Source organism: Chlamydotis macqueenii, chromosome 2 (assembly GCF_036417535.1).
Source record: "Chlamydotis macqueenii isolate bChlMac1 chromosome 2, bChlMac1.mat, whole genome shotgun sequence".
Taxonomy (NCBI): Eukaryota; Metazoa; Chordata; class Aves; order Otidiformes; family Otididae; genus Chlamydotis; species Chlamydotis macqueenii.
Window position 1 is genome coordinate 109,223,400 of NC_141557.1, and position 24,705 is coordinate 109,248,104.

A 24,705-nucleotide genomic window follows, 5' to 3' on the forward strand; every position below is an offset into this window, starting at 1 on the left:
GGGTTACTTGTACTGTCAAATGCAGCAAACACTGAAAAACATGAGGCACCTAAGTATCAGAGATACCGAGAAAAATTATTTAGTTGCCTTAGCAAATGGTTTCAGAATTGCATGAACCTGCAAAATAAATCTATTATTCTAAAGAATTTTTCATAAAATGTCAGAATGACCAAGCATGTTTTTCTACTTATTTTTTCTTTAGGTAAGATTTCCAAAGCAAAGGGTAATTCTGGATATGCAACTCAACACAATTTAGCAGCACCTTTCTTCACAGTGCATGTTGGCTGCCAATCACACCCCTGCTGAGATGCATCAGCTTGGGGATTCCAGGTTGTTATGTACTTCTGAAATTCCTGGTCTTAATTTAGTTGCTACTTGGAAAATCACCATGATGACTACTGGCGTACTGCTGCTGACGGCGATAGATGTGTGTATGGAGAAGAGGAACAAACAAGAATGATTCACTGTAAGTTCCCACAAGAAGCTGTATAATTCTCCTGCCAACGTGAAAACAGAGCTTCCCTCCATGTGTATTGCTGAAGGCTTTGTAAGGAACACACTGCGCACATGATGAGAAAAATGACAGCGCTTAACCCATTGTTCTGGTTTTGTTAGTGAGGGGGGGCCTAAGGTGGTAGCTTCTGTAGGAAACTGCTAGAAGTCGCTCCCCTTTGTTCAGTGGACTCGGACGGGCCTAGGGCGGACCCGCTGCTGGCTAAGGCCAAGCCAATTGGTAGCAAAATGTTACATGATAACGCCTCCGCAATAACGTATTTAAGAAGGGGAAAACAGGAAAAAAAAAAAAAGAGAAAGGGAAGAAGATGTGAAGCAGCTGAGCGGGGGCAGAGAGGGGGAGGCGTGAGCCTTGTGGGCCTTGCAGGCCTCACCCTCTGGCCTCCGGCTGGGCAGCTGACTGGGCCCAACTCGGCCCGGCCTGGCTGCAAGAAGTGGAGAGGAGATGAGAAGTGAATAAGATGTAAAAAGGATCCTGAGAGGCGTCTGCCAGCCTGTTGTGAGGAACAGCTGCAGACACCAAGGTCAGCGAAGAAGGAGGGGGAGCAGTAACACGGCTCCTGGCCAAGATTCCTCTGCAGCCTGTGGTGAAGACCATGGTGGAGCAGGTTGTCCCCCTGCAGCCCATGGAGGTCCATGGAGGGGCAGAGATCCACCTGCAGCCCACGGAGGACCCCACGCTGGGGCAGACGGAGGCCTGAAGGAGGCTGTGGCCCGTGGAGAGCCCGCTGGGGCAGCTGTTCTAGAGGGACTGCACCCCGTGGAAGAGATGACCCACACCGGAGCAGTTTCACGAAGGACTGTGGCCCGTGGGAGGGACCCCACGCTGGTGCATGGAAGGAATGCAAGGAGTTCTTTCCCTGACGATGACACAGCAGCGTAAAACAACGCGTGATGAACTGACCGCGACCCCCATTCCCTTTTTCCCCCCTGTGCCGCTCGGGAGGGGAAGGTGGTAGAGATAATGTTAAGCCTGGGAAGAGGGAGGGGTGGGGGGAGGTTATCTTGTTCCCTGTCTCATTCTCCTGCTAGTTTTAGAAATAAAATGAATACTTTTCCCCAAGTCAAGTCTGTTTTGCCCGTAATGGTAACTTTAAGGATTTCTCCCTGTCCTTATCTCAAACCTTGAGCCATTTTTCTTATATCATCTCCCCCTATTCCCTCGGAGGGTGGGGGGAGCGAGAGAGAGACTGCATAGTCTGGTCCCAATTGGGGCTGAACTACGACACCCATCTAAATAGATTTGACTCCATCAGCTCGCTAACGTATTTTTCCTTCCAAAAATTATTCAGGAGTCATATCTTTCAGATCTAATTCAATTTTCATTTACTATGAGAGAATTTTTCAGGACCAGATGTTTGTACAAGTTAAGGGTTTAGATTTAAAGATGGATGATCTGTAACATATCATGCAGAATATACTTTAGCACAAGCCAACTGAAAAAAAAAGCTTCATGTTTTTTTTTTACCCCCTCTTCAAATCTATGTGTAACTATAAAGTTGCTGATGCCACATCATATTTACATTCTACATTTAAAGAAGGGACATCCCAGTACTCCCACCGCTTGCAATTTCATTGGGTTAATAAGGTGAGACAGTTACCTCTAACATGTCCTCTCCTTCCTCCTCCATTCGCTTGCCTTGCCGCCAATGTTTCAGCAGCCACTTCAATTTGACATACAGGAGAAAGGTGTCCTGCTTGAAATGCCTGAGCTCTTGCTGCAGCAGACTTTTCTCCTGGCTCCAGGTCTTCTCTTCCAGTTTGTTCTGCAAAGTCAAGCTCTGCACTTCCAAGTCTTTCCTCCGCAGGGTCTGCATATGCTCCTCCTCCAGCTTTAATGGAACGACAGACACCATGTCAATGTGGTGGTGTCCTGGGGCAGTTTCCAGGACTTGTACTTTGTTGAGTGAGACAAAATGAAATCTCTAATTTTCATTAGTAGTGAGAAGCTATTGAGTTTGGCTCAGGAAGTTCCTCAGCAGTTATGACTGTTGAGGAAATTAGAGGACAGCAGCCAATAAGCTTAGATAACCATATCCAAGTAACCTGCTGTGGAAGTTGAGAGTTCGTTTACTCTAAAGATATATGAGACCTTTGCTGATGCTTAAACTTTTTATACCACTCATGTTTTCCTCCCTCTCTTTATTGTATTCCTGCAGTATGTTCCCAGCACAGCCAACACTCCACACTGCTGCAGATATCACATCTGCTAAATGCATTCGCAATCATTCGTACAAAGTGGGACCACAGCTGCCCTTCAGACAACCTGGAATATCATCCTTGCCTCTTCCCTCCCCAGTCACAGACTCATCCTTTCCTCTGTAGATACATCTCCGTCTCCTTCTGGAAGGGCAACGCTTCCCAAGGAACCACATTCAGTATCTCAGATACAATTATGGTCCCTGACTTCTCACAGCTCATACTTGGAGGTGTCTGAATGACTAACAGTAAACAGTTTCTCATTCTGATATGACCAGATCAGGGGGACACAGGAACTGAAGAGACAGCAACTGGCTGCAACTCGGCATTCACCATGTCTCTCAGTTTCGTACTGGAAGCACGAAGAAAAGCTCATTCTTTGGAGCACACATATAATTACATCTGTTTCAACACAAGGCCACATGAAACATTATTCTTGAAATGGGACTCCGCCCTCAGTACGTCAAAATCAAATCATGGCATGACCTGCACCCAGTAGCACATGTGCAAGTTAGTTGTACAGCATCTCATATTCTATGTGGATGAGATCACGTTTCCACTTCAACCAAGCTGTGGTTCACAAAGATCAGGAAAAGGCTGATGGAAAATGAGTACAGAGCTGCCACTGCTTACAGATACCAGTTTCTACTATTTTCCATTCTGCAGAACAACAGCCTCTCCCTTTGCTGATCAGCTCCATCGATGAAAGCCACAGTACACTAATGATCACATGATTTAAATCATAAGAACATATCCTGCAACAAACAACATTCACACAAGAATGAAGAATACTTTAGAAAGATTCTTCTCCAGGAGCATGGAGCCCCTAGCAATTAATACTGCTAAGAAACATATGCTTGATTTTCATGGCAACGTTCAGATGCTTCTGATACAGGCTACTCATCCATACTAGATGGTTTACTAAGGACTTTCCTGCCCTTTAAGGAATGTGCTCTGGCATAATGCAAATTTTCAGCATCTATGCTACTATGCCTTAAAAAAATCCTGATTAAATTAAAATTATTTACAGTAGCTGCTAGTTTAAATGGGTTTAAAATGCAACTTAAAAGTAGTCTGAAGCAAAATTAGCTATAATGGCCCAAAAAACATACACGTAGCTCCTAATAACACTCATGGCGATTGTACACTGCTAGCACACATCAATTTAATGTCATTAAACATTGCCAAAAATGAAATAGTAAAAATGGAGGTTCTTTTAAATTTAATTTTTACTGAAAGAAACAAATAGATTTTGTGTTGATATAAGTTCTTCCACCAAATGAAGTTATGGTTAAATACAACAAAGATCTGAGTCATTTCCACCAGAAATCCTGGAAGATTATAAAAAAACCAACAATATCAACAGGATGGGCATAATCTGGAAAAAATGAAGAATCCAGAAGATGCTTTTATTCTTCTGTTTCTACTGACTGTCAACATAAATAGCTAGCTTTGACTTTGCTGCATTTTTCATTTTTTCGACAAGCCGTTATGATCTAAGTCCCTGTGGCCACCAATTCTTGCAGAAGACCTTGGTGGAGGTAGCTTCATAGAGTATTACGCTTTTTCAATGGGTAGCTATTGCAAAAGAAAAGAACTTTAAAAGGCAGGCATAGTTTCCAAAAAGCTTTCACGGCCAAGGCAACTAGGTAGTAAATCAATTTACTGGTTGCCTTCAAAAGCCTCCATGAGAAAGCTCCTATGGAGATCAACTGGAAATTAAAGCTACTTATGAAAAAACGGAGATATACCACTTGGGCATAATGAGATTAGCTGGCACAAGGAACAATGCTTTACAGTATGCAACTATTATGCTGAATTTAGTCTATGAAGCAAATTTTAAAAGAAAACTTGAGTTAAGAGCCAAACAGCCTGCAAAAATTAGCAACAGATTTTTTTCACTCTAGGAGCTAGAGATCACAAAACGATTGACTAATACATTCCAGTCTTCAAACGAGCAGGGGGAGCCCATGTAACAAAATATGATTTATTCACCAGTTATGAATAAGAGGGTTGGAAGCATAGGGTACTGAGAAATACAAAAAAGTCCTGATTTGTGTCTCGGTTATGAGCGTGTAACAACTCCAACTTCAGAGAAGTGCTGGATTTTCTTTGGGCTAAGAGGGGCCAGACTAAGGCATAGAGCCAAACTGTGCTGCCAGAGATCAAACACACCCTTCTCTGGCTCACGGCGAGCCAAAGGGGCTGATACAATTCCCATACAGTATTTCACGTCTCTACCTTGACTTCCCCTGCACAGGAGAGGACAAAACTTCTCCCTATCAAGCAGAGAAGACAGAATCAAAGTGGCAAAACAGGCTTCAGTTTAAATTTCTCCAACTTCCAGATTCTTCATTTACTCAGATGAGCTCAAACAGGCACAGCTGTGAGGACACAAGTTCCCATGGTCCTGACAAACAAGGTCCATGCCACACATTAAGGTCACACGTCTCTCCCAGCAGGCAGGTTTTGTATTTACCTGGATGATCCTTTCTGCAAACTTTTCTTGCTCCTCTCGGTGAAGTCTCGTCTCCTGCTCAAGCTGAGCCTGAAGCTCCTGTATCGATATATTCTGTACAGGTAAAACATGGGAATCCCTGAGCTGATCAGCAGGACAAAGGGAAGGTTTAGCAGAAAATGTGTCTCCATGGTGTAAAAAAAAAAGGAAAAAAGAAAAGAACTGCAGGACAGACATCTGCACAACTCACGGTTATCAATAGTTAAAACCAAAGCACAGTGTGCAAATAAATAGCAACGCCCTAAATTTGTGTGGGAATTTCCTGTGTGGCTGCTTCTGAAAACTAAAGCTGGGATGTTGATGTTACATGTTGGATATTCCCCTCAGGCTTCTGCTCTGGGCAACTGAGACAGTGCACCATCAATGACGTTTGCCAGACGAGCTCCTATTTACAGGATTACGTATTTGGTGCCGTATGTCTTTATGATAATCAAAGCTATAAAATTTTAACATCTCTGCAGAGATGCAGATGTGCATCTAATGCACATATATTGAACCTAATTATTTATTCATTTGCAACACTTCTGATTAGGCAGTTAATGGCATAGCATTTATTAAACCAACTAAGCATATAAAGTCCCTGTCTTCAGATATAGGACAGCTCTCTGCACAAGTCGACTTGGCTCTGCAATTTCTACTCAAAATAATTACTCCACAAACGTCATGGTGATAAGCTGTGCGAGCCTGAGATCTGACTGAAATGCTTAAGTATCTCCCCTTTCAGGTCCAACATTATTTTAATCTTAATACTTTCCATTTTATCTTTTCATTAAGTTTGTCATCCCACCCACTTTACTTCTGAAAGATACTTTGTTCAAAACTAAAGACTCAAGAAAGCAGAGTCACAGATCTCATTATTTATACTATGTTGATTAATCTCATGTCACTTATATTCCTGATCAGAACTTTCTATGTCCTTCATTTTGTGTCTCTCACACTGGGTCCAAAACTGATTTGTCTGCACAAAGCTGATGATCGGCCAGACGCCATTCTCTTCACATGTGTGACCACAGAAAACACTACAGCACTAGACTCCTACTTCCCAAAGACGCATTTAAAAAAAAGATTGCTTCAGGCTTCAAAGTGTAATCCCAAATTCTCTACTGGCTGACGTCCAGTGTGCTCCAACCTCAGCAGCTGCAAGGATGTAACACAGGTCATGGGACTACTCCCAGGGGCTGCATTGCTATTTCCCCTCCAGCATCAGCCCCAGCACCCTTCTCCTCTCCCAAAGCACTCCTCTCGCTTCCCGAGAGCAAAACTAGCTGCTGCCACTGTTTGGGCCGTGGCAGCCCTTGCTGGGATACTTTTGGTTATTCAAAAAGTATTTGTCACTGGAACAGATGCTCCTCTCCTCCACTAGAGAAAAAGGAGATAAGGCAGATGGAAGTATCCCATAAACCACTCACAGGACTATACTCCGTTAAACAACGAAAGTCACCCTATGTACACTTTTTGGACGCTATCAGTTCCTTCTTTACTTGATTCACTTATTGACTTGTGCATGTCTGTTTTATACCTGAAGAAAAGCCACTTCCAGCCCTCTGAAAAATACACATAAAGTGACCAAGAGCACATTATCTGCCTCATTGATTTCATCTTATGACTTAACATGGCTGCAGACATTTTGTATTGCACAAGGCCAAAATTTGGTCTCACAAACGATTTGGGAAAATTGCTTGCAATGGGATTTACCAGTTCTGCACAGTTGTTTGTAACTCATGAGATGGTTATGCACAGATATATCAATTTATATTCCTCATCCAATAAAGAAAAAATTACTTTCATCAAAAATTTCTGCATTCTGTTATTCTGATCAGGCTTCTTCAGGAATAAAGTAAATAAGAACCAATGTACCTAGCTAATTCAGGTGTAATTAAAAAAAAATTGTGTTCCTTCTTTTTATTAATTCAAAATCAGCCAAAGTCACGCAAAGTCTATGTGGAAAAAACAGATACAACATGGCAACATTCTTCTGTTGGCAATAATCACTTAAAAAAATCTTATGTGCCTTCAGAAGTGGAAAGAGCATGATTCATATAAAAATGCACATGTTGTTAATTTAAAATATATAGAAAACATAACTGGTCTTAATATGACTCTCCTCCCAGTCGTATGATTACCCATTTAGATAGTTAAAATATTGCTAGTCTTGGGATTCATGAAACTGGAAGCTGGATCAGAGCAGCAAAAGTTACCAGGAAAGTAAGGTTTGAATTTTTCACTATTCACTTCACACTTGTGTTTTCCAGCGAAAAATTATTTGCTAACAGATCATTTGTTCTACTTTAGATTAGTATTAATTGGAATCACATAGTTACATATATACTGACAACACCTTCTGTCTGCAAAACTAGGACAAGAAAATGATAAACTCATGCAACTTTTTGATAAACATGCAGCCCATGCAAAGCCAAGTTTCAGGAAAGTTGGGCGCTGAGATTATGTGGTAACTGTTGGAATTACTAGGAAGAGATTAAATACAAATCATAAAGGCAGACAGACTATTACATGCACACTGGATACTGCAAATCTTTTTTTACAATTGCTTTGCCTCTCTAAGTACGATAGATTTTTATAAGCAGTAAATGTTTTGAAAAGCAGTTAAGGCATGAATGCAGAGCTGCACACCTTTTGCCTTCCAGTGCAACCTGAGGACTCTTCATAGTCTGTAATTTCACACAGTGTCATTTCTACCAGAAGCATTGGGATTAGTACTGCTCAAATCAAGTGCGATAAGGCTGCTCAAGTGCCTAATGGATTGCCGCTAAACATCTGGGTCATGAATGAAGAATGTGTAGAATGTATCATGTGATATCTGTATAGGCAGTTCAGGTACCTGGCATTGCACTGATGGACATCTATATGCTTATTCGTGGATATCAGGCCCCTGTCACATCATCAGCAGGGTGGAATCTGTGGCACAACTGTGGTTTTGTTTTGTTTTGGAAAATAACACTGCTACAAAACGGACACAAAAGTTGCTATCCTGCTAACTTCCATTCTTTGTCTCCTTTGTTCTCATAAATGAAAACGCTACATGAGGAACGGAAAACATCCCGAATGTGATGGCCACCACACAACATACCGACACCACAGAAAGACACAAATGCACTACAAGACATACAAATACAATATAATGGGAACTATGAGCTAGTGCTACTCCATCACAGTACCACAGAAACAGCTGCACTTCATCCACAGCTTGACATCGACTAACAGTTTCCCATTTAACCCAGTAATTGGATTTCCAGATCCACTTCCACTCCCATCCTCTCGGACAGACAGTACCAAATCCTTCTACCGAGTCCTTTTCTCTCACCTGTTACCACTCCAGAACAAGCTAATCCATGCCGATGTCTTTACCTCAAGAGGAAACGCAGAAAAAGTCATCCACGCTTTGGGGTCTTCACCACCACTTCCTCATTGCACCAACCCTTTCTTTCCCTCTCAGCGTTTGACGGCCTTTCAGGTGACTTTCCAGCTCACACAGTCTCACACTTCTGCCATGACTTGTTTTCACAAGATTGCCATGCACCTGGGTTTTACTTGTCTGTTTCCTCCTTTTTACCATAGCTAATTGCAATCTCAATTTGCCTGCAAACTTTATCGGTTTATATGCGACAAGTGTGAACACCAAATTTCATGGAATCTTTCTTTTTAGACTTTTTCTTTCAGGAGGGATAGAACAAAATAAGGCCTGATGAGGCATGGTAGAAAGATGCTTTTCAGCATTTGTGTGCAATTCCAAGGAAACCATAAGATGCACATTTTATTCTGCTCCCCTAATGCTATGTTACAATACTCGATATTTGGACCTTACATTTGACCATGCAGTTTAAAAACTGCTACTTTTTCACACATGACAGCTGACCATTGCCTGCACACAATCAACCAGATTAGAAAGGAACTTCCAGTGCCTTTTGTTTTAGTTTTTACATGTAATACACATCTAACTGAATTCTCAGAGGCTGCTTCTAAAGAGGTGCTCTTCTCCTCATCCCTTAAAAATGACATATATTCCATTTAATAATATACAACAGGCAGTTGTGTGGTTATTTGTCTGTGCTTATATGGAGAGTCTCTGATTTTGGGAAAACACAGAACACTTCGCTCCAAGTCTTTAAAAATCCTTCTCATTGTATGGATAGTACACAAAATCTCACTGAGTTCAGTTAGGACTGGGAAATCCAGATTTCCATGATAAAAGGTCTTTTAAGCCGTTATATTGTCAAACTTCACAGAATCTTCCATAGCAAGAAAGAATACAATTCATCAAAGTAAATTATTCTTGCTGCCCCTAATCTTGGTGGGAAGGAATACTGTCAGCACCAGTTTGTATTTCTTCTTCCCACCACTTTGCATTGGAGGAACAGCGGACACTAAGAAATACAACTTTCTATGTGATCTTCTTTTGTTGATTTTTTTTTTTTTTTTTTTTTTACAGAAGAAAGAAAAGTCACAATGTATAAAGCATGCACTGTTTCCTTTCTGGGAAAACAACATCTTAAATTGGGGCAAGTGAAAAGGATGTGTACATTTTCAGCACCATGGCTGGGAGCTGCTGCAAAAGCCATCCAGCTGAAAAGCTCTCACACGGAATTATGAAAATTGCACAGCAGGAGCACAGACACTCCCAAACCAGATAAAAATAGAACACTCAAAATATAGATGGAAATTCTCCTCGTAGGTCCAAAATGGATCCATACAGAAGATTTGATTCAAAGCAGGTGGTAAAGTGACTTACCTAACTTGCACATCACTGTATCCAGTTGGTCCACACTTAACACAGGTATTAATTTACAGTAATAGAGATGTTTTATATTTCTTAGGGGCATGATAAGTAAGGAAAATGGATAAACAGATTAAGAACGGCCTAGAAGAAATTATTCTTCACAGTGAGCTCTTTCTACTTTATTACTAGACCTTATGGAAGACTTGCTTTTTAAGATATGCTCTCACCTTCTCTAGCTTATCTGCTTTTATTTTAATTTTCTGAAGACAATTTGTTCCTTTTAAGTGAATTCACTTCAGTGGTTCCTTTTCCATAACCTGGGAGTGTCAGAGATTTTGTGGCATTTTTCTACACAGAAACAAATGCCTAAATCTTTAAAAGACATGTATGAAAATAATCCAAATCTGAAATGCAAAGATGGTTGCTTTTGCCTTTGGTGATAGATACTTACACAGGTAAGGGCAGAACTGATACCCTGTGAAGGAACAATCAGAGCTAGGAGATATAGCTCCATTTTAGAGCATCAGGCATTAAATACTGCAACAAACTGTATTTGGTCATTTGAAAGAGTGACATTTTTCTTCTCCAGAATGTCTTCTTCTTTCTGAATAAACAGGAGGAGACTATGTAGGGAAGCTGCCTTTTGTTTACAGCTATTCCATTGGTAAAAAGGGTACAATTCACCAGATGAAAAATTATTTACTGTTTTCCCACTGGTTCCCATTTGTTGCTATAGTAATCAATCCTTCAATTTGTGCTGGGCATTTGCTCCTTGAAGCATTGTGTTACCTTTCTTAGTTCCTCCGTGTCTTTTAGTCAGGGCAATTCTCACTTGTTCACTGGCTTTTTCTTTGGATGGTAAAGAATGATTTCTTCCTCCCACCATAACCGACTCTGCTAAAATCATGAATAATGGATCGAACATCCACCCCAATGGACTCCAGCCTCCTGCAACAGCAGCTGAATGGCTTGTTTCAGCAAGAAAACAAAGCCCTGCTCTTCAGGCAATTTCAAGATATAATTTCCTTTGGATTGTGACTCTAACCCACCTCTTTAACATGCAAATACATTCTAATAATACTGTTGCACTAACAACTGCAGTGCAAAGCCCAAACAAAGGCAGATGTTTACAGTTAGGCTACAGGGTAGTTTCAAGTACAAGTCAGTCTGCATTTATTGTATTTAATCAAACAATTAGGCTCCCAGGATGCTAATTTTAAAAAACAGGAGAAATAGCTGAATGGAAACTGCTCAGCATTGCTTGGGAAAATTTTCATTTAAAATTCAGTTTGGAAAAAATGAATTTAGAAAAATGGGTTTACTCGCTTAAAAAGAAAATATTTGCCTCACTGAAATGAAATGTATTGTTCTCATGCTGAAAGTCCATATGCAGTAAGAAAATCATCAATCAATGTTATCCCCTGGCCAGTGTGTATATTTTCACTTCATAAGTTAAAGCAGATAATGGCTTACATGTAGCCATCTCTGCTGTGGACATTGAAATATTTTGAGTCTCCATCTGAAATTTCTGTGGTAATAAAACAAACCTCTTTGGTATTTGAATAACATTTTTTCCTGCACATTCATCTGGCACAAAAAAAAAAAGGTAGTTTGTGCTAGTACAGTGTATGAAATTAAAAAAGAAAAAACTAAAAATTATACCATATAAAATTGTTTGGAGGAATCTTCTGCTTCACTTGGGTTTGACTACTACAGATTATAAGACTTCAATTGGCTGTCCATCCACTGCAATGTTTCAGCATAAAGCAGTGTAATATTCTTTGTTGCTTAAGTAAACCCAACTGAAACAAACACCTTAGTCTTCGACATTTTCTCAAGTTAGGCCATCTGAACCCCAATCTTGCTTATCTTTTGAGAACATCTGGACCTCAGCTGGATATTCCCTACCTTTGATTATAATTACTGGCTTTGTCCTTGTCAGGCTATGGTGTGAAAGCTATCCATCCTCTGTTTAAACACAGTTTGCTGTACACACTTTGCATATCATTCCATCCTGGGAGAGGAAAAAAGATGCTGTGCCAAAATTACCCAAAACTATAATATTAACAGAGAGCTCACATATGCAGGGCTTAATGTAATAACAATGCTGATCTAAGATAAGAGGGAATTAATAAAGATGACAGAATTTCAACAGAAATATTGTAAATATTGGCTGTGGTAATTTTCTGACCTAATCTACCATAACTCTTGACCAGTGCAATTGCAAAACGATGTATGCTGAATGGCAAGGTTTCTCTGCCTTGTCGGCCCCATTCACAGCTGAGGAAGAAAGACTTTACCTTTCAGTCAGACTTACGGTCTCCTGGGTTTATCAGATATCCTTCCTGAGGTTTATTACCACTGCTAAAAGTGAAACGTTGGAAAAGAAGCTGCTGAACTAATTATTCTAATACTACCAAAACTCTGAGCTGTCAGGATAATTTAAAACAAACAAAACAAAACCAGCAAATAATTACCTGTGTTAAGATGACGGGCCACTGTCCCTTTGATATTCAATACAGCATGGTGCTGCTTGGCTACCATCTGCCCTGAAGCTTTTTCTTCCTACCTCTGCTTTCCAGTGCTTGTTACTGCTTACTCACAAACCCAGCTGTCCCAGCCAGCATTCTCCTTTTCCCAGACTCAGTTAGGGGTTTCAGATATACTAAGGCCTCTGCATTTGTCTTCAGAATTAAGAACATATTAAAACTGATAGCTCACTAGACGCTACTCTAACCACCATCTTTTCAAGGTGGATTTGTCATCTCAATGGCCAGCACAAAAGTTGCTCCAAGCTCGCCTTTATGGAGACAGATTAGAAATTGTTTTCTTCAGGACCAGTTGTAGTGCCTGGACAACCTATGTTCATGAGAAAGCAGCTAAGGAGATGTTTACTGAGGCGGATATGACCTCTGTATGGATGAAGAGTTAAATAAAAACTGATGATGTTTTTGATGAATGGAAAAGTACTCAACAACCCAAACAATGGAGAATTCTGCTTTAAATAATTTTTTTTTTGGAAGCTGTAGGGTGCTGTGTTCCCTATTGAGACTCCTCATGTACATCAGCATCAAACCCTCTCCTGCTAGACTACTGCCAGGCAAAATGCAAAGCAGTCTACCTCTGTAAGACTTTCCAGATTTGAAATATCCAACAAGGTGAAACCTGGAAGTATGATCTCACATCAGGGATTACAACCTCTTTCAGAGATCTTTTATTACTATACTCAATTGTAATGGGTCCCTGAGCCATATTTTCCCACTTAGCAAAGCTCCTAGGAGTGATGTGATGAGTCCAAAGTCAGGACCAATTTGCTTCTCTGAAACTGCAAGGGGGAAAAGAGGTCAACCGCAAATTTCACAACAGGGCTGCAGTGCTTGGTCCAATTTACTCCCCCAACCCCTAGCTTCTGTTACTCATCTCCTGGCTAAGGCAGCAGGAGGCAGTGAGTAAGATGGGCTGCTTTGCTGACCTCTAGACTGAAACAGCCCTTGTCTCCTGGCCTGTAGAGTTTAATGTCTCCATCAGCTCTGCGGTGTGGGTCGGTGGTGGCTCGCTGGTGGTGAATCTCTCGCTCCTCTCCACGATCTTGTTTGAGCTGCCACTCCATCTGATCCCTCAGTTTGGACTGTTAGGTGCATGGGCGGTTTATAACAAAAAAACAAAAGGACAGGAGGGAATAAAGAAAACAAAAATGGGTAAAGTAGACGACTGAAAAACTACAAGACAAAGAAAAGCGTGAACAGAAAAACCAACTTAAATACAGTGGCATAAGAAAGTGAAGAGAATAAAACCAAAATGAGGATGAGCAAAATGATGGGCTGAAACATCTGAAAAGCAAAAAAGAGAAAGAGAGGAAAAAAGAATGCAAACACTGGTTATGAGGCGCATGCAATGAGGATGCATGAGTCAACCAACAGCAAGCATACAAGTCATGAAGGATACGGGACACAAAGCTCTTCCTTCCTTACTTGTGCTGTGCAGAAAAGCCATATCCAGTGTGGCAGTTGTGGCAGTTTAGACATGCGCCCATGGGCAACGCTTTAGGCAAGGCAGTCCTTCGCTGGCTACAGAGCTTCTCACTCGCTGCTCGGTTAGGGGAGTGAGCTGTAAGCAGGCTTTTCAAAACACATCACTTAGAAAACTGCGTTTGGTTGGGTTCTTTTGGCAAGGCTTTTGAGAACATGCCTGACCCTTTTATAAGAGAGCATAATAAAGACCTCCTCACATTTCTTAGCAAGGCTGCTAATTTACATTCATCACAATTTTTTTTTTTAATTAATTTCCTCTTTCACGGGGAAACATTGCTGTTAGAGACAAAAAGAAGACAGATCTCTATAGTACCAGTGGATTAGCCTTTTTGCCATGAGGAACCGCCTCTGAATCAAAGGAGTTGTGCAAATAAACAGAAGAAAAAAACCTATAAAGTGTTTGTATAACATTACACGCTTTAACACATTGCAGGTCTGAAATCATAACAAAGCAGCTGTGAGGAAAATTAGCTCTAGGGTAGCAATGCCAGAAAGAAAGAGAAACAATAAAGAGAAAGAAGGCAAACAAGGGGCTGACCTACCTGGAAGTCAGTGATTAACTCCTTCCCCAGGTTACCAATGGGAGAGTCTCGAGACATGGACGTCATTGTGGATAGAAAACTGGAAGACTCTGTCAGATGAGGAAGAGGGGAGAGGTCCTCTATCTGCTCCTTAAGGCCCTCTCCAATATGATCAACCTTCTCTAGGAAGGACTGCAGCTCCTTCCGGAAAGCTTTCATCCTGGAATTGATGGTGTCCAGAAGCTCCGGTTCATGCTTATCTTCTCCCCTTTCCTCACCACTTTTGAAATCCTGCTCAGTGGATGGGCTGCTGGTTACATGCACCTTTGCATCATAAATCAAGCTGTCCGTATCAGTGATAAGGCGGTCCACAGTCCTTTCAAGCCGCTCAGCCTCACGTTTGATGTTAATTAAAGACTCAGTGTCCTCTTTCACTCTCATAAGCTCAGTGGAGCACAGGTCGCTGACTTCTGACGGTTTCCCACTCCCAAAACCCGATGTCTTCTCATAAACTTCTTCAGAGTCGCTCTCACCCCCGATGGGCCCCTCCCTCTTTGGCTGGGGTGGGCGACACTCTTCACTGTCACTCTCCTTCTTCCCAGCATCACTGTCGGCATCGCTGTCCCTGGGGCTGGAAGTGCGCAGGCCCAGGTGAGACGCAAGGTCGTAACGCTGGACATTGGACATCAGGACCCTGTTCTCATACTGAAGCTTCATCACTTTCCCGCTCAGCTCATTGATTTGCAACCTGGCTGACTTCAGCTCCTCTTGCAAGGTGCCGCCGCACTTGGATGCCGTGTCATCCAACCAGCCCGGCTCCTGGCCTGGCTCAAACTTGAATTTGTTCAGCTCATTCGTTAGCTGCTTGTTGTGATCCTCGATTTCAGAGATTGACCGCCTCAGCAGTTCTGCTTCCTCTTCCACGAACTGCAGGTGCCGGCGCAGCTCCGTGGCTGACTCCACAGAGTCACCGTAGGGTGAGGTAGGAATGCTTGAAATGTGGTCCCTGCTGAGACAATCTTTTTCATACTGGCACCTCATATCCTCCATCTCGGCTTTAATTCCCCTGTTCTCCACCTCCAGTTCCACTATTTTTCTGCCCAGTATGTTGGCTTCCTCCTCTACCAGCTTCAAACGAAGCTTCAGCTCGGCCTCCCTGGTGCTGGGTGGGCCCCCTGCCTCCCCTGTGGGCAGGGGACTGTCCACGTCTCCGTAGATGGACTTGTACTTCTGGAGCTCTTGCTCCAGTTCATCCTTCTCCCTCCCCAGTTTGGCCATCTTCTTCCGCATCAGCGCTGCTTCCTCTTTGGCAAATTGGAGCTGGCACTTCAAATCAGCACTGTCCTCCTGCCAAGAATAATTACCCCCCCCCCAAGATTACATTATAATAGAAGCACAATCAGTTGCTCATTTGCCAAAATCTCCACGTCCCCGCCCTCTGAGCTGTATCTGTTAGGTATGCAAACAATACAGAGACAGAGCTGCACAAACCACACAGTTGACACATTTAACGACTCGGTCCTGGTTAAATTCGCAAAGCAGCTTGACCAGAGTTAAAGGGGAGAAACAACCCATAAAAATCAGTGTGCCAGTGCAAGTGTTCAGTGATGCAAGAGTGTCAGGGCAATGCTTAGTTTTTCTCAAATACTGAGCAAATTTTGTGGAAACTAAGAACTACTCAAATTAAAAGGCTTCATGATTTTGGGGGCTTTCTGTTCCATTTATGTTTAATGATACATTCACTCCCTTTTAGCATCACGAAACAAAGACTGCTGAGATGAATTTGCTCGTCATAGCCCGAAATCTTGGGCTTCTTCAGCTAACAAGCACAAAGAAGTGCACTAAGAAGCATGGCTGCCTTGCAAATTGAAGACTTATTTATTGGATCTCACAATCATGTGAAATAGCCTGACTGCCTAACTCACTTTCAGAATAGGAAGTATTACTGTTGTCTCTGCTGCTGTTATTATCAGGGTGGACCAGATTGTGATCACTGTTTCTAGAAAGGACAACTGTTCAGGAGGGAGATTGGTGAAAGTGTGTCAAAAAGGAAAGAAAAATTCATAAAACCATTCATCCAAACCCATCCCATGTGAAAACCTGCATTTCTCAGGAAGCACCAGGGTATTTGGGTTTGATTTTTTTGTATGTGTGTGTTGGGCATTTTAAAGTACCGCATCTCAACTCAAATGAAAACTCTAGTGTGTATTGTGCTGAAACAAGAGACAAGGTTAAGTAAATTCTAAGCCGATGAACAATTTCTTTGCATGAATCACTTCCATGAATTGTCATGGAGATACAGACACTTGGCCTCGTAAGAGACACATTTATCAGCATTAGCAGTAGAATGGAAGGCAGGCTTTGAAAGATGATCTCTTGAGACAGCAGATTTCAGCATTGTTGGTAGGCCATGTGGACATATGTGCAATTATCTATGGAAACTTTATTTTAGTCTCCGGAGCACTGTTATCTTTCACAAGCACCATTTTGTTATATTTCCTAATAATGGCAACCAAATCCAGAAGAAAACATGACTGACTTTAATTGTTCACCCAGATCGGGCTATTAAAAAGAAAAAAAAAAGATTTACAAAACTAATTATGGCTCAGCAATCTGAGGAAATTATTTAATTTCTAAAGCACACATCCTTGCACATTGATAATGGTGTCTTTTATGTTACCTAGATTAATTTTGCCCCTTTCTATTTAGATATTTACTAATTATGTCTTAATTTCAGCTATTAACACCTAAACACCCACAAAAGTAATTGGTTATATACTTCTGAACTCAGCTCTCTTACTGATTCTGCTTGGCACAGGTTGGAACTTTAAAATACTAAATACTAAGAAAGTTATCTTAAATGTTAATAACATGACAGAGGTAAACGATAGTCAAACTTGCTGTTAATATGTGGTTTTCAGTGACAACAAGGGGTCAAACACAACTGCAATCAGTTGATCAGTTGACTGACTAAAACTCTGGTCATCGTGTTTCTGGCACCAGAAATGTGAGTTTTCTACGAATACAATCGAGGTGCATATAATTGACTAGAAGCAAAGTCGATAGAAGATGGGTTTTCTTTCCTCTCTATCGTCTCCTCACATACATATATCTCTTTTTCACACATATATTTGCAAATTGCTTTTTTCTTTATAACTCAAAACTGCAAATTAAGTATCAGATTAAAACCTGGCAAAACTCCGTGCACTCTCCACAGGAGTCATTCTGAATTTTGGTTGCTCTGGCTGGAAAAGGCTGTAGGATTAAAGCATCATCTTTGATTAGGGCTGCACAATACATTACCTCTGTTTTTCCTATCATCTAGAATTAGTTTATTCCCGCAGCTGCAGGTTTTGCATTTAGGAAAGTACAAAGATCACAAGAAAAGTTACATCCAGACCAGTGCTGCACGTCAGAGCTCATAGGTGGGGTGATGACTGCAGTTTATTTATTTATCTGTTAATAGCTTGGAAATAATCATATCTGACATTTTCCTTATTCTGTCTTTGTAAACCAGCATTCTTCCCTGTGCTCCCTGCCTGCCTTTGACTGCAGGAGCCCAGCCATCAGTGGCACTAGCCGCGGCCTCGCACCTCCTTGGCTGCAGGCAGCTGGACCGATGCCCGTGGGGAAGGGCCAGCCTGCCCGCATCCCTCTCCCCAGCATGGAGCACTAGGGGCCAGCTCCTCCTCGGGGGTCAGCAGGGGCTCCAGCGCGACACCTACTGCATTTTAAGCAATATAAATAAGAGTCACCGAGTTGCACTCGGGACGACGGACTCAGCATTTTGAAGCTTTTGAAGAAAAGGGAAAGGCTTTGATGGGTTTGGGGTCAGGGCTCCAGCATTTTTGCTCGACATCACTGCACGACTCAATGCATCTGCGGAGTTAGTGCATTGTTACAGTAGGACAAAACCACCACTAACTTCTTATAGTGGCATTACTTTATTGCTAGGTTTTGTCTATGAAAAAAAAAGGATCACAGTTTCAACTGCTTGTTTTTACAAAAGCTGAAACAAATGACATTTTTTTCGTTAAACAAACATAAGTCTCACACAAAACAAATTGCTGATGGATGTTAATCTTGCCTACTAAATATGGATCCCATCTGGAAAGGTGAGAAAGCTCTAGATCTTCCCTGCTTCTCTGCCAGGGAACATAACTACTGAAAATCCCATTCCCCAGACAGCTTTTTTCCAAAGGAAAAGAATGATCAGGAGAGATTTATCAGCCAGATCTAAGCATGCCAGAAGGGTAGGACTCCAGCCTTCATGCATCTGTCCCTCTGAAACTTTGTGTACAGAAATATCAGTGATTTCTTGATCAGTTGAAAGCAAGTAGAAACAGGAAGAAGGTGAGACACCCACACAGGCAAGTAGAGTTCTGACATAAAAGGCAAACTAAGGAGAGGCCAAATCACCAAAATTAAGAATAGTTTGTTATTGGTTAAATCATGAATTAATAGAAAGGGGAAGGAAAAAAAAGAAAGGAGAATACATTTCCACCATTTTGGAGGAACAAAAGGCGTGAATCCCAGGGGCTGAAAGCTGGGCTATGGCACAGCCTAACCGTATTTCACATCCAATATGTGGATGCTTTCCTAAAAGGTGTACATAGGGCAAACTGTATAGAAAGAAAAGAAGGAATGACAGCGCAAAAATGTTCCATCAGTCATGGTGCTAGTCATGGACTTTAAGAGATCATTAAGGATAAATGGGAATTAATGACCACTGATAGTGATTATTTGCATGCAGCTCTGCATTACACTTCAGAGGGATGTTAATGGAAAAATAAAGCAGAAAGAAAAAACGCCAGATCCCTTCCTACAGAATCTGCAGTCTAATTTAGAGAAATGTAGAACGTGGAGATAAAGAAATGAAACTTAAAGGAAAGAAATGAACTTAAATTCATTATGTAATGTAAATTATGTGATGAGAATGAAGAGCTGATCAAAAATTCCCAAATATGATATTTCGTTTCTGGCAAGAAGACACAAAGATAGATAGAGACCAAGACCATCTCCTCTACCACCACCATTGGCTTAAGGGAACTGCCAGGCAGAAGATGGGTAAGCGGTTTTGGGGTTGCAAGTCTGACAGCAGGGCAGTACGACCCGCACCCAAAGCATCTGGCTGAGTGCCAGCACCCCTACCTTGCGCTGAAGAACCACTTTTCTTTGTGGTTTGCCTGGTGCCTGGTATTTTCCAAGAAGGTCCGTTTTGCAATTCTGCTGAATAAAAACTTTTTTTCTTCAATACTGCTAGAGGTGGGTAAGTGCTACTACGAATTCTGCTTTTACATGACTTCAAGACAGTCAATTTCATAGGCATTATTTACTCGGTGTGTCCTGCGGTGGGTGTGATGTTTCAGCTAATTTTCCTGATGAGCTCCTAGTAAGTAAAAACAGCGGTCCTGCCATATGCTATACCTATCTGTAAGCATGCAGATGCACAGAATCTAAGTTTGTGGTTGCTTTTCACAAAATATGTAATGGGTATGTGAACTTATTTTAGGTATTTAGGGTGGCTGTCCCTGAAGAGCAGTGTTTTGAACCTCCCGGGCTGTGCCTGTACCAATCCCTTTGGGCCATGCCACAGTACCTAATGGCTGTTTGAGCAGGTCGGGCACTTGCTGTGCCATGCTCTGGTCTCAATCAGCACATACATCTGAAGGGATACCTGGGTTTGGAGACAGCTCTGGGTAGCACCCTAGAGTTGGGAGATAGCTAGGACATGCATCTATAGGCTGGACCACATCAATACAGAAGGTTGTTTCCCTGTCTTTCCTACCTTAAAGAATTGCTGAAGAAAACTGAACAGCCACCTTGCACAGTGCTATCACAATGGTTTTCATCTTCAAGCCCAAATCCTTTGCTTGCATGAATTACAATGTGTGTGTACGGTGTAAAGGTGGTTTTTTTTTTTCCCCCAGGTGGTTCCAGGATCACTTCCCCACATTGTGAGTGGAGAAGAGCTGACCCAGGGTTACTCGGATAATTTTGTGAAGTCCTTTTTAAGGCTATCCAAGGCAAACTACAGCTGCTGTTAATGCCTGGATTTGGGCGGAGCAAGCAAACACAAGGAATCCATTTCCTCTATAACATTCTATATTTCCAGGAATGAAGAAAGGAAGGACAGTGCCGCCCACAAATCCCGGTGGACACAACCATGTCTTCATGTAGCTTCATCTGCGATTTGCATGTGTGTGGGCATATATATTTCATCCATGTATTTTACAGACTTGCAGAAAAACAAACTCTCTGACCTGACTGATGATTTAAATAATTCTCCGTAGCAGGCGCTGCAGGCAGAAAGCCCAGTGCCCCATTTTAAGGTCTGATTAAGCCGTTCTTGTATCGGCTCCGTGGGGACGCTTGGTCTGCTGTGTCCTGGGAAAGCAGGCTGCAGGGCCCGGCCACCATGAGCCCCTGGTCTGTCCACCCTACCCACTCAAGTGCAATATGTCAAAATGATTTATTACGGTTATTGTTACAAATCAATGGATTTTAAGACTCCATCGACTCAGAGAAGACCCATAGGGTCTCAGTTTGCACACACAAGGCCTGTCGAGGGGGCAGCAGGGGAGGTGCAACCTTTCTCTAACGAAGGCATGATGTCGCTCTTGGCTCCTTTCGCAGCGAAATGAAACACTATCCCCATCTCTCTGGCTATAAACAGTAACTGTACGGGTGCTGGGAAAAGCTTTAACTCCTACAGTCAGCACAAAAAGCAGAGGAAACTGGGCAGACCGCTTCCCTGAGAAGGATCAGCCTATGGGATTTCAATAAAAGCGGTGTCCACAGGGAGACTGAGGGGGTAGCTTAGGTTCTGTGTTGTATCTTGGCTTGGGAGAGCACAAGTTCACACGCTGGCCCTTTGACCCCAGAGCGAGATCAAACCTGGGGCTGCGACACAAGAGTGTGCAGAGTGCCATTGCAGTGTGTCAACCGCATTCCCTGCCAAGATGCTCATTAGCACAAAATCTTTGGCACGGCATATAAATTTAGTTAGTCCCTAAGCTGCAATCCAATTACTCCGTGAGGCAAGGTGATTTTCTCTTCTTGTAGAAAAACCTGCAGCCTGAATCTAGTCACACAAGCTCAAGAAGCCTGAGAAGCTGCACGGTTTAGAGATCACACTTGTGTCCTAAATTGCTTCTACATTATCTCTGCGGGGTCTCAGTAGATTAAGGCCTAATTGCGCTCTAGTTAATGTGTCTGATTGCCCTGTCAACACCCGTAAAAAGAAATTTTCAGTTTTATCATATGAGTTTGCTCAAAATTGCACATTCTTGAAAACCATACCTGGGTAAATGCCTTTTTTTCTTTGTGCATTTCTCTGCTGCCTCTTCTCTTCAGGGAACTCTGCAACAGAAACAATGCTGAGTTATTGATAAGCCAAACAGAAAGCATGCAAGTTTGGCAGGGCTCACCACCGTAAAACTAATTGCTGAGAAAGCAAGGATATTCTCCTGAGCAGCTGGGGATTTAATTTTTTGTATTAATCACTAAAAAACCCAAGATGATCAGGGGCTTGTCAGTGAATTTTTCAATGCACAAGACTTCCCATAGAAAAAAAAAAAAAAAAAGGAAAAAAAATAGCTAAAAGTTCACAGAGGGAAAAATCCTCTCTTTTTATCTCCTCTGGACCACCATAATTTTTGGCAAAACTTTCTTTGTGCATGGGACAATGTTTTATCTTTGATTAATCCAGGGCAGAAGTCCAAAAATGTTACTCCAGTGGATGTGAAACACAGTGTGGAAACCTCGGAAGACAGTAACCCCAAAAAAAGGGAAGGGCGTGCATGTTTAAGCTATGTGGCATAACATCACTGGTTAAACTGTGCTAGCAAATGTACTGAGGAGCCCAGACAAAGACCAGGTAATTCTCCAGGTATTTCTGAATTTACTTTATAAATTAGATTAGATTGGGTTTCCAAATCTTTATACTCCTTTATAAGCAGGTTTTTTTAAGACATGGAAATGACATCACCACCATCCCTTGGTTTTCAGAAACCCCTCAGCACCCAAATAGAAAAGCACAGTTTTCCTGAGGAGCAGGAGGTGGAGCACTGTCAGGACATTACCAGTGTTTGCACTGACTTGTGTTTCAGGATCAAGTTCAAACAGGTGTGAGCTGGATCTATTCAGAAAAGGCACAAATTTGACTTTTGCAGGTTAAAGTATCAGAGAGGAGTGATAGATATTAGGTAAAAAAAAAAATTGGAATATAGAAACTACAGGGTCATTTGAATTCAAAGCTGGCCATATTGCATTGCCTGTGCCCAGGGCCTGAAGGTTGATACTCCCAGCAATCACTGTGACATTGTGGCCTCTTTTATATTTTATTTCTGTTTATATTTGCTCTTCGGGGACAATTCCCAGCTGGGGCTGTCATGGGCTTGCCCACAGTGTGCCTCCCCTCTGTCCCGCGCGATGGAACAGCGTGTCTGGACCAGCACCAGCTGCTACGTCTGAGGGGCTAAATCCTTGTCTCTGTAACCCACACTAACCCAGCACGGCAAAGCGGGAGTCCAGCGAAGAGGAAGGGAAAGGAGGGAGAGGAATCCTGTTAATTAGCTAAGTCCAGTCTCATGCCTGGCTGTCAGCTGGCAGAAGATGCAGCGTGAGCTCGGGGACAGGCGCACACATCCCATGCAAATCCTAACCGAAAGCTTTCCGTGGCTTTGTGGTTTCTGACTGTTAAGCTATGCAGCTACTGCAAATTATAACTATTGCAGGCTAAGAGAAATCTCTCCTTCTGCTCTTTGTTGTACACAGTTAAGTAGTTAAAACCCATTCATACACAACACCATATGCCCAAGACATACTACAGTTTCCTTTTTGCTAATCTGCTCTCTACTTTAATCCAGTGATTTCCGATAACTAATGAAGCTGAGTAAGAGAAATGTTTGGTTTTTTTTTTCTGGATACTGAAACAGTTTAATGAAAAAAAGACTTTAAACACTAAAAACATCATATGAAAACCTGTTACACAAGCTTAGTCAGGATAAACAGTTACTGTTTCCTCTTTTTTTTTTTTTTAAATGTGGTGTTGTTCTGGAAATAGATATGTAACTGAACACAGTCACCAGTCAGCAGTACTGTGCCCCAGCATGCAAGACAGGTCACTATGGTTGAAGAGATCCAGGGCATAGCCCTGGCCCTCACACTCACTGCTTTTCTGTGTGACTTCAAGTAAGAGCAGCTTGAGCAAGAGGAGGTTGTCTCGTTACTGCATTTGCCCTGACTCTAAGGGCTGAATTTGTAAACCCTTAGAGTCAGGGATGAGTCTACCAATTTATGGAGAGGCTTCAATGCACGACTGTAGCAAACAGTTACCAGTAAAGCTAGAAGTGTAAAACTTTGTGTCAAATCCTAAAAACCTCTTGTTCTTACCTATAAGCAAAAGGTCACACTTAGACACATCCAACTTGAGAAGCTACGGGATGTAAACACATGGGCTACGCTGTGCAAGAGACAGTACTAAAGCCTTTGCTCTGTTGTACAGGATAATACTTGGAAAGTAAGGGGAAAGGAATTAAAATTTAGGTAGGAGATACAGATGACACACTGAGAAACAGGCAGGTAGCTATCTGGCTTTGGAAGCTATAAACTCTGCTCCTCACTGAAAAAATGGATTTCAGAGATCCAGACTAAGAAGTTTGTCATGTATTGCCCTAGATGGGGCCTGGCTTTAAGCATTTTCACACTGGCCTGTTTGGTTTGTGTAAGAACAACCTTCTGATCAGTGCTCGGCTGGGAGATTGCTTTGCATTTTCATAACACTGAGACTCAACCTTAGGCTGAGCCTGTCCTCAGCTTAAGAAAAAGAACGGGATATTTACCTCTGGGGGCTACCAGTGGATTACAGGGAGAAACCTCCCACTCACACATCACTGGAGGACTCGAAACACAGGCTTGGTAACAAGGGTTTGCCTGGCCAAAACCCCCTAAGCCTGATATGAGAGTAAAGAAGTACCTCCATTTCACCACTGTGGGACCAGGCTGCACACGTCCATGAAACACCAAGCAATGCAGCTGATACTTCAGTAGGACTAAGGGCAGAGAGTGCCACTGCAAAAAGGAGTAAGTGGAATGGGCTGCAGGGTTAAATGATTTAAAATGTGAAATGGTGCAATAAAGGAGCACGTCTCGTTGATGTACGGGAGATCAGCATCAGAGGCTGAT

General features: G+C 42.2%; 1 protein-coding gene across 6 annotated transcripts in view; it reads right to left on the reverse strand.

Annotated features, from left to right (window-relative positions):
- MTCL1 (microtubule crosslinking factor 1) overlaps positions 1-24,705 on the reverse strand; it is a 108,859-nt gene that overhangs the window by 31,514 nt on the left and 52,640 nt on the right. For 2 of the 6 annotated variants that reach the window (XM_086740632.1, XM_086740635.1), the window contains exons 4-8: positions 21,820-21,879; positions 14,539-15,864; positions 13,438-13,593; positions 5,192-5,284; positions 2,115-2,345 (exon numbers count right to left, since the gene is read on the reverse strand). In XM_086740632.1, the coding sequence (XP_086596758.1) occupies positions 2,115-2,345; positions 5,192-5,284; positions 13,438-13,593; positions 14,539-15,864; positions 21,820-21,879 (1,866 nt within the window). Of the gene's footprint in view, positions 1-2,114; positions 2,346-5,191; positions 5,285-13,437; positions 13,594-14,538; positions 15,865-19,668; positions 19,747-21,819; positions 21,880-24,705 lie in introns of all 6 variants that reach the window. The other 4 variants (XM_086740633.1, XM_086740637.1, XM_086740636.1 and 1 more) reach the window with 3 other exon arrangements.